General features: G+C 45.0%; 1 protein-coding gene across 1 annotated transcript in view; it reads left to right on the top strand.

Annotated features, from left to right (window-relative positions):
- Nucleotides 1–3468: 3468 nt before the first annotated feature.
- Nucleotides 3469–9224, top strand: part of Rnf220 (ring finger protein 220) — a 207492-nt gene continuing 201736 nt past the window's right edge. Inside the window, exon 1 of the mRNA XM_015485102.2 lies at nucleotides 3469–4185. Coding sequence (XP_015340588.2) covers nucleotides 3561–4185 — 625 coding nt within the window. The 5' untranslated portion in view covers nucleotides 3469–3560. The remainder of the gene's footprint in view (nucleotides 4186–9224) is intronic.

The following is a 9224-nucleotide window of genomic DNA, read 5'->3' as shown; positions in this document are numbered from 1 at the left end:
CAACCCCCAACTACTCTGGCCTCACTTTCCATTGTTCTTTGATTTTTAAGTTGCCTGTTAATTTTTTAAAAGTTTATTTATGCAAAGGAAAAAATATCGTTTAATTTGTTCTATATTTTAAGTCCTGGCTTTTGGAAACGGTTCAGAGACCACAAAAATGTCACCTGTTGTTATAAGCAGAGGAGTGTTGTGTGTGCATTTTAATTGCCAGCAGAGTCGTAGTTTGGTGGGCGCCCTGAGCTCGGCTCCAGGAGAGAGCCCTTTGCAGCTTGCTTTGTGGCAGTCATTTGCAAGTGGGTTTGGCTCCCAACAGCAGCAGCAGCAGTAGCAGCAACAGCAACAGCAGCAACACGGCTTCTTCCTACGCTGATCTTGGGCGAGGGTCAGGAAGCCCAGACCCTGGAAAAGGGTGGGAGATAGCCCACTCTCTGGGACTTTCTGGCTTTCGTTTTTTCTGTGCGAAAGTGGTTAGTTCGCGCTGGAGAGCGCGGAGCGCTGCGCATCAGCCCAGTCTCAGACATTTTCACGTTCCAAATGCCGGCTTCTTCGTTTCATTTGTCTTGGTTCTGGCATGTTTAACCACGCAATTAGTAATCTCACTAATTATTCAGTTAGCTGGCGTCTTGTAATCACTTTAAACCAGGGTCGGGTGTGTGATTTAAGAAACAAACTCCCACATACAGAGAACTGAACCAAAACCCATCACGTCAAGGATTTGAGATTTTTAAAACTCAATATTTGTTGGTCCCTCTGTCCAACCTCACTGCCTGCCAGACAATTTATTTAGCTTCGTGGATTGATCCCTCCTCCTTGTTTAGTTAATTCAACAAAGACTTTTTGCAATCTGTTTGGAGTTTGTCTGATGCCGTGGAAAAGTAGCTGATGATTTATTTGGTTGCTTTTCGATTTCTGTCTTCAGCCCTTCTTTCTCCTCCTTTCAGCGGGGATGTCAGCTGTTATTACTTCCTATTGATCCCTTTGCAAAGTGAGAAGTGAACTAAAATTAATGTCAATTCCACTGCTCGGATCAATAGCTGGAGTTATTTTAATCTGGATTTGCACGAAGTGCTAAATTAAAAAAAATCAGCATAGAGGCAGAAAAGTAACAGTTACTTACTTTCCCTCTGCCCGGTTCTTTACAGTCACCCAAATGCTCCATCAAGCTGATTATCTTACAATCCATGTTTTTTTAATTAAGAGGGTCAGTTAGTTTTCTTATTTTGGGTTCTGTGTTTAAACCCATGACATTTTGACATTGGGAGTGTATTAACTATAGATTTTCATAATGACTGTGGTCTGCTGAAGCCTCATCTATACAAGTTGTTAATGTGAGGAGGGGGGAGAAAGAAAAGAGAAAAGAAAAAACACCCCTCCTCCCCCTCAGAGACCAACGCCCACACAGTGGAGTAAAAGAGATGTGGCCTGGAAAAATATTGTTGATTTATTTTCGGTATAATGAAGTTTTCAAATGAATAAGCAGGTTTGAGTGATTCACTGTGTTCTATTGGAGTGTCCGGTGCTGTCACCAGATTATTAATTTATGAAACTCATTTAATATAATGAGGTGATCCAGGAAGCAAAAATAGAAAGTGAATCCTGGGGGTAGTTATTTTGGGGAAGAAACATTTTTGCCAGACCCCCAGTGTAATTAAGTTTGTCCTTTTCTCCAGCCAGCTTCACATACTATGGTTTGTGGATAGACTTGTAGTTATTTATTTCGGTTGTGAAGAGCTGCTTAGAACCCTTGGAACCCCCCTAGATCCACTTTCAGAGCATCCATGTTGTATGACCATTAATCTGACTTGAAAACAGCCAAGAACCGGATTCCCAGACTTGTCAGGCTAACTGGCTGTCCTTGGCAGATCATTCCCTGCACTGCTATAACTTGACAGGAAAGTTATTTAAAATTTGGAAGAGAGAAAAATCCGTTAATGTGAGATACATAATCTGGTAATTTAGCAATGATGTCTATAAGGAAAGATGCCAAATGAGGAAGCAGTCTGATGGTGTCCACTCATCTTCCCAATTAATAACAGTCATTGACACGTCTGCTACAGGATGGGAGAAGGAAATACTCTCTTTGCACTGCATTAAGCGGAGAGGATTCATCTGCAGTTTAACTGAGGATTCTCTATTTGAGGGAATACCAAAGAGACTCCATTATGGAAGTGGGTTTTTAAAGGGGGGGGGTTAGTTTTATTTCTGTCTCTCAATTTAAAGGTTATTCTTTGTAGCAGGTGGTGATTTGGGGTTACACTTTGAGTTTCCTTCGGTTTCTACTTAGTGTATATATTTTTGAAGCTAAAAAGTCTATCTTTTCCTGGCTTTTGATATATAGCCCTTTTCCCCAACCCCCACTCAATATAAATTCTGAAACCCAATCAGTGGCTATGAAAACTACAACCTAAATTTACAAGGTAAACCAAAAGAAGTCTGTTTGAACTCCAGTTTGTTCTAGGGGGCCTTTATTGGACATCAACTCTGACCAGGCCAATAAGCAGAGCAAAATAAGTCAGAAATTTTGTTAACATTTTACTCTAAATGTTAATGGCAAATCCAAGGCAGTTTACAAATCTACTTAGGAGTGAGTGCATTAGTAACTAAAAAAATTACCAATCCTTTCTTTGCTGCCCCTGGAAGACAAACGCTTGTGGAGAGCATATGCCAAAGGCACCCATTATGTTTTTAAATATTGTTAGAGACGCCAGGCATTTTATTGATGAAGGTTTTGTTCCTTCTCAGAAAAGAGAAATAGGAAGGCTGTGTGATTTGAGAAGGGTGTGCATCAAAAATGATGTTGCTGCTATGATGTTGCTACTTCTTTCTGGAAACAGTCTTAGATGATACACAGAGATATATGTTTATGTACATGCCAATGGATATGATCAAGCCACATGTACAGTTTGTACCCACTAATCTGTACAGATGTTCCTGGTCTAGGTGTGCTTGATATAAGGGTTTTTCAGTATCTGGGCGTTGTTAGGGAAGATAAAGAGAGGATGGAGATGTGAGAAATCATAAGCAGAACCTAGCTTCTGAACATCAGGCCTGCCATGACTAGGGTATGTGGTTGAAGCCCTTTTAAAATATAGACCCCCCCCCCCCAATCTACTGGGTGACTTGGCCTTCCAAAGGTCATTTGCTCAGGGAATATTGTATTTGGAGGTTTTATGATTTTTTTTCTTTCCTGGGCTCAGGCGCATTTCACCCGGAACGTGTAGGGACCAAAGTCAGCTACGCGTACATCACAGTAAGTTGTCTATTGATTTTCCTGAATGAAAATGGTCTGCTGCTGCTGCCCACTGGCTCCTAAAGCCTGTGGTGTCTCTTGCCCGAGCATCTGTAAGCCAGAAGGATGGTGTTTCGATCACTTGGGGTTTCCCTTTTTTTCCTCCCCCTGACTTTCCTCCTCCCTCTTTTTTTTCTCTTTGCTGTTTCTGCAGGTCTTAGAAGGGCATGATTCCCCAGTAATATTCCCTGCCCTGATCCAAGGTGCCGCTTGGCCTCCCTCCCAGGGAAGACTGCTTCTTGTGTGACACCAGCCATTGAAAGAGACTCCGATGGACTTACACCGGGCAGCCTTCAAGATGGAGAACTCATCCTACCTTCCCAACCCTCTGGCATCCCCAGCATTGATGGTCCTGGCGTCCACGGCTGAGGCCAGCCGGGATGCTTCCATTCCTTGTCAGCAGCCACGACCCTTTGGTGTACCTGTCTCAGTAGACAAGGATGTGCATATTCCGTTCACCAATGGTTCCTACACCTTTGCCTCTATGTACCATCGGCAAGGTGGAGTGCCAGGCACTTTTGCCAATCGTGATTTCCCCCCTTCCTTACTACATCTGCACCCCCAGTTTGCTCCCCCAAATCTAGATTGCACCCCAATCAGTATGCTGAATCATAGTGGTGTGGGGGCTTTCCGTCCCTTTGCTTCCACTGAGGACCGGGAGAGCTATCAGTCAGCCTTTACACCGGCCAAGCGACTTAAGAACTGCCATGACACAGAGTCTCCCCACCTGCGCTTCTCAGATGCAGATGGCAAGGAATATGACTTTGGGACACAGCTGCCATCTAGTTCCCCCGGTTCACTTAAGGTTGATGACACTGGGAAGAAGATTTTTGCGGTCTCTGGCCTCATTTCTGATCGGGAAGCCTCATCTAGCCCAGAGGATCGGAATGACAGATGTAAGTACTTTGGTTGGAGCCCTCCCTCGCCCCCAGTTAGCCCTGCCTCCCAGTAGTGTTCAACAGGTCGGCGGCATTGTGCATGCTCCTAGTGACGGGAAGGGTCAACCACTTCCCTTTCGATAGCTATGGAGTGCTAACATTTATTTGTCTCTCACCAATGAGCACTGATAGTTCTTATAGAAAGTGTTTTTATGAAAGTAGCCAGAGGCAGATTGGCCTCAGCACTGCTTTATCTCCTGGATCTGGCTTGCTTCTTCTGGGGATTGTGGAATGAAGAGGGTGCCATATATACACTGGAGTGAAGGTCATTTCATTCGAAAGTGTAGGTTCCCAGGGAATTTGGGAGGCCTGAAAAACTTGTCCATCCTTCCTCTTTTTGCTGGTCTCATTATGGCTCTCTGATCGCAGTATTATTTTTTAGCTTTTCCATTGTATCACAGCCAGCAGACTCCACGTGATTTTATTTTCACAACTCTCAGCCCTTGTCCACATCAGGCTATTTTTCAGAGAAGGACAAAGGTGTCGTCAATCACCATAAAGCATTTCAAACAGCTGTGTTTTCCTTGCGCTCGCAAAGCTGGAAAGCCGACCTCTCTTGGGATTTGACAGGTTTGCTGGACGCTTATCCTGGGGCTCACTTTTAGGACTAGACACGGTTGACCTGTGTGACTGCTCCATAGTTGATGTTCACAGCTATTATTAATTTCTGCCTAGAAAATGGCTTTTCTCATGTTCTCCAAGAACCTTGTTGGGCTCTGGCTACACTCATATTGTTGAAACTACAGCTTTATTTGGAAATTGTAGACTAGAGTGCTGAACCTTGCAATCTTCTGCTCTGATATAATCAGAAAATAATTGTGTTTTGAAGCTTTTGGGCTGTGGGTAGACAGAGCAGTTTTCTTCAAGCCTGGTGAGAATTTATGAACTGAGGGTGTTTTCCCACCCAACCCTTTGTTCTGAGATTTGCTTCATTTTATTTTCTTAAGAAAACTACATCTGAGGTTTGCTTTCCCCTCTTCTTTATTTTTTTGTACTCCTGTCCTCTCTATAACCACCAACACGAATACCATTTTTTTCTCTTCTCTTTATGATGCCGAGGAGAGTAATAGAGACATTGCAGCTCTCTCCCCTGTCGGCACTGCTTCCTCAGGCTGTCTCCTTGAATTAGGCACTGTGTTAACTTTCCTGCGCTAAAAGGCATCTGCCTAAACCCAGCGTACCTTTTCAATAAAAGTCATCATAAAATCAACCTGCCTTGTAAATCCATCGCTCTTTGGTTTTGAAATATGTTGCTAGTGTGTCTTTCATGTCAGCGTCTGTAAGCCAGAGACCTCCCCACTTAAGGGAGAAGGCTGCTACATGACAGCACAACTGCTAGTGTGGTTCTCACACTTGGGCTTTCGAGCCTTTCTGTTGACTTTCTGTGTATTTTGATCCTGCTTCTGAATATACCTGCTGGACAGGTGTTGGTATTATGTTGATTTGTTTTTGTTTTATTTTCTTTTACTTTTTATTTGTTAACGGGATGTGTAAGTGATCAAAGCTAGCTATAATCTGACCTCTGGCTAAAAGTGCCCTGGGTTAGGGTTCTGACCCTTTTTTCCTCCAAGTCCAAGTTGAAAATGAAATCTTCTCAAAACGAATATGCTACAAAGTAACATCTAGAGATCATGATTCCTTTCTTCTCACCTAACAGATCCAGCTTGTCTCCATTTGCTGTCTTTTTAGCCCAAACCCGTGTCAGACTCTCAGAGCAGGCAGAAGCTTGTTAGTCAAGTCAGAACTCATAGCTGTGGATATCCATTCCCCTCCGAGTGTCAAAGCCATAACTCTTCTGTTTGCCTGGTTTGCATTGTGTGGTGGTGCCATTCCCCCATGGAGATGGATCCCTCACACAGGAATACGCCTGGGTGGAGAAAAATTAAATGAATCTGTCTCCCAAAGTGAAATGGAATTCTGACCTTGAAATTAATGAGATTCTGATCGGAAGGGTGGGGAAACTTCTTTATTTCAAATTGTCATGTTATATAAATTGGAGTTCCTTCCCTTTTTATTTGTTTAAAATATGCTTCCCTTATGGAGTACTTTGTGTTCTCCTTTTCTTGGGTGCAGACATTATACCTATGGGAGTATCTATGAGTGCAGGCTGTTTGTACACACCCACATTATTAGCTAGAGTTGCATTTGTGACTAATCTTTAACCAGACACAAAGGTGCCAAGTGGAGACTGTCACCCTGTGCTAGTCCTGGATTCGTCCTCCTTTTTCATTTCTTGCCTTAGATTGGATAGCAGCCTTTGAAGGGTTGGACTAGGCAACATCTGTGCTTTTGATTTTTGAGTTTTTGGAAGGCAAGAGAAACATTTCCTGCAAGGAAGGGTTGAAGAAGCACTATGACAAAGTCAGTAGCAACCTTCTTGGCTCTTGTCATATGCCAACGTGTGTCGGAATATTTATGGTCTGTTTTATGTAAATGCATATTTAAGGGCCGTTAGAAGACCTGATTATTCCCACTAGATGCCTTTCAGGTCCTCCCTACAGAACCGTTTTGAAATAAGTAATATTTCTCAGATAATCGAGTGACAGTATACAAGACTGCTTCCAAAGGGAGAAAGGAGCTTCAGGGGCAGATGGGACAGTGATGGGGGATGGGGAGGGGGGAAGAGAGGAGAAACCGTGGAGGATACAGTGCTTTTCCCAGGATTGCCAAAATGAATCATGTATAATTTAGGTTTTTTATTATTAAAATCTAGAATTAATTTCTGATGGTTGATTTATTTTTCAGTTCTTTTTATATAAATAAAATGTTTTCATAAAATGTAAGAAATGTTTTAATTAAAAAATGACAGTAAAACTCTAAGTAAGTGTTTAGTTTTAGAGCTTTGTTGGGAATGGGGGGGATGTGAAAATGGGGGTATGTACGTCCTTCCTCAGAGTACAAGTTTTATGACTTGAGTTTTAGGTCACTGCAAAATCAGTTTTATAATGGAAACACTGACAGCTTTTACTGTTGCAGCCACCCCCTGCTCACACACTACATCCATATGCAGATATGTCCACATGTGAGTGAACGCCTTTTAAGAGGGTCCTGCAGGCATGGTGTAATACACAAGCACTGATTCCTTAATTCTGGGTACTGATAGGCAGAATTTCTTTTGTGATCAAACATGCATTTTTTGAAGATGGAAATATAGCTATTTGGATAAAATATCCTCTCTCCAGTAGATGATTCCAGTTTGTTTGCCTTTCCATCTACCTGGCATCACAGGTGATCCTGAGGTAGGTGTTGGGCTCTAAGGAACAGGAAGCCTTTGCTCTACAGGACTGACTTATTTGCCCTGGAAAAGGGGAGAAGTGTTTTGTGAGGAGCCCTTCATGGAGGATACATAATTCCCCAGGAAGAGGACTGAGGTAACTCCAGTTTATTGTCACTCCCTGAACCAGTCCCCAAGGTTTCTTGTCCAGGGAAAGGATGCTGAAATTTATGGACCAATTACAGATAGTCCTTATTGTGTCTTACATATGAAGCCTCTACAGATATGTTTCCCAGGGCCTTTAAAATAAACATTCCTCATTAAGGAAACTTTACAACAAAAGAGAAGGTAAGTACTGTCTGCTGCCTTGTGCTGTAATGCATACACTTATTACCCCCTCAACACTCTGGCTTTGTCATGTGCATCTCCTGATGGTTCTCTTTAGATCTCCCCTGTGCCCAGACTCCTGCTGGGTGACACAAGTCTTTGGCCAGCCCGCTATCCATTCAGCCCAAATTGGAGTTGGCTAGTATGTGTGCTCACCTCAGGACTGAGAAGGCCCAGAACTGTCCCCATGGAGCAGGGACTGGCCTGCCTTCTGGCTCACCCCAGGGAGGGGCACTGGGCACTGACCATAAGTGGCTTTACTTGGCCCTCTTCCTTGGCCCTTCCTCTGGTCAGGCAGATTCACAGGTAGGTAGGAAAGCTGATGGCTCCAAACAATTCCTGGATATTTTGCTTTGCTCTCATCTTTGATATATTTGAAAAACTATTCTCAGGTCCCAAAAGCCCTGAGTAGGAGATGGTATCTTGTACTCTGAGGTGTATCTTTATAAAGGCATGTTATCATTGAAGACCCTATGTTCTGAGAATACACTGAGCTCTCAGGCCAAGGACAGCCTGAAATGAGGAGGGCTGGCTGACATCATGGGGGTGATGTTAGTGGACTACCTTCCAAGGGCTCTGGGACTGGATGGGCAGAGATGTTAGTCTGGGGTGTGGAGAATGTTTGGAGGCAGTTCCAAGGTCACCAGGCACCACCTCTGGATTGCAGCTGAAGCAGATGAACAGTGTGAAAGGGTCAGCAAATCATCAGAGGAGAGGGGTCAGATGGTTCCCTCTGTCCTGACTGCCCAGACCTAGCCCAGCTCAGCTGCTCCCCTGCTCTCCCCCCTTTCTCCCCGGGGGCAAGAACTCCTGTGATGTGTATGGTTTCTGGTTGTTCACTCCCAACACAGTCATGGAGACTCCTTTTCATGCTGCTGGGTTTAATTGTCTTGTTGGGATAAAGAAATGTTTGCACAGCTAAAGTGGGGCCGGGCTGGACGGGAGCGGTCCCTGATGGCTGCAGAGCCATCTGGCCTGGCTTGGCTCAGCTCGGCGCGCCGCTCGCGGGGCGCCTGGGCTCGCTCTCGCTCTCGCTCCCGCTCTCTTCCCCTGCCCTCGCTCCACAGCGCGCCGCTGTTCGGCGGCTGCCTCCTCGCACGGCCGGAATGCCTAATCACCATGGTGAGAAAACGGACACCCGCGGCCGTCCTCCCTCCTCGCCTCGCGCCCTCCCTCCCATCAATTGTCATGCAGAAGTGATCCGGGCTGCCGTTTCCTCGCGGCCGCCAGCCAGCCCCTCGCCGCTCCCGGCAGAAGGGTGGCTGGTAATTGATCGTTGGGGGGAGGGGGCGCGGAGAGGCGTGAGGACCGGCCGGGGGAGGCAAGGCCACACTGTGGGCGCCTCGCTCACTTGCAAAGGACCCCCCGAGCCGCCGCCACCGAGGCGGCTCGGCAA

Source organism: Marmota marmota, unplaced genomic scaffold, assembly GCF_001458135.2.
Source record: "Marmota marmota marmota unplaced genomic scaffold, marMar, whole genome shotgun sequence".
Lineage (NCBI taxonomy): Eukaryota > Metazoa > Chordata > Mammalia > Rodentia > Sciuridae > Marmota > Marmota marmota.
This window is presented reverse-complemented; position numbering and strand designations above follow the sequence as displayed.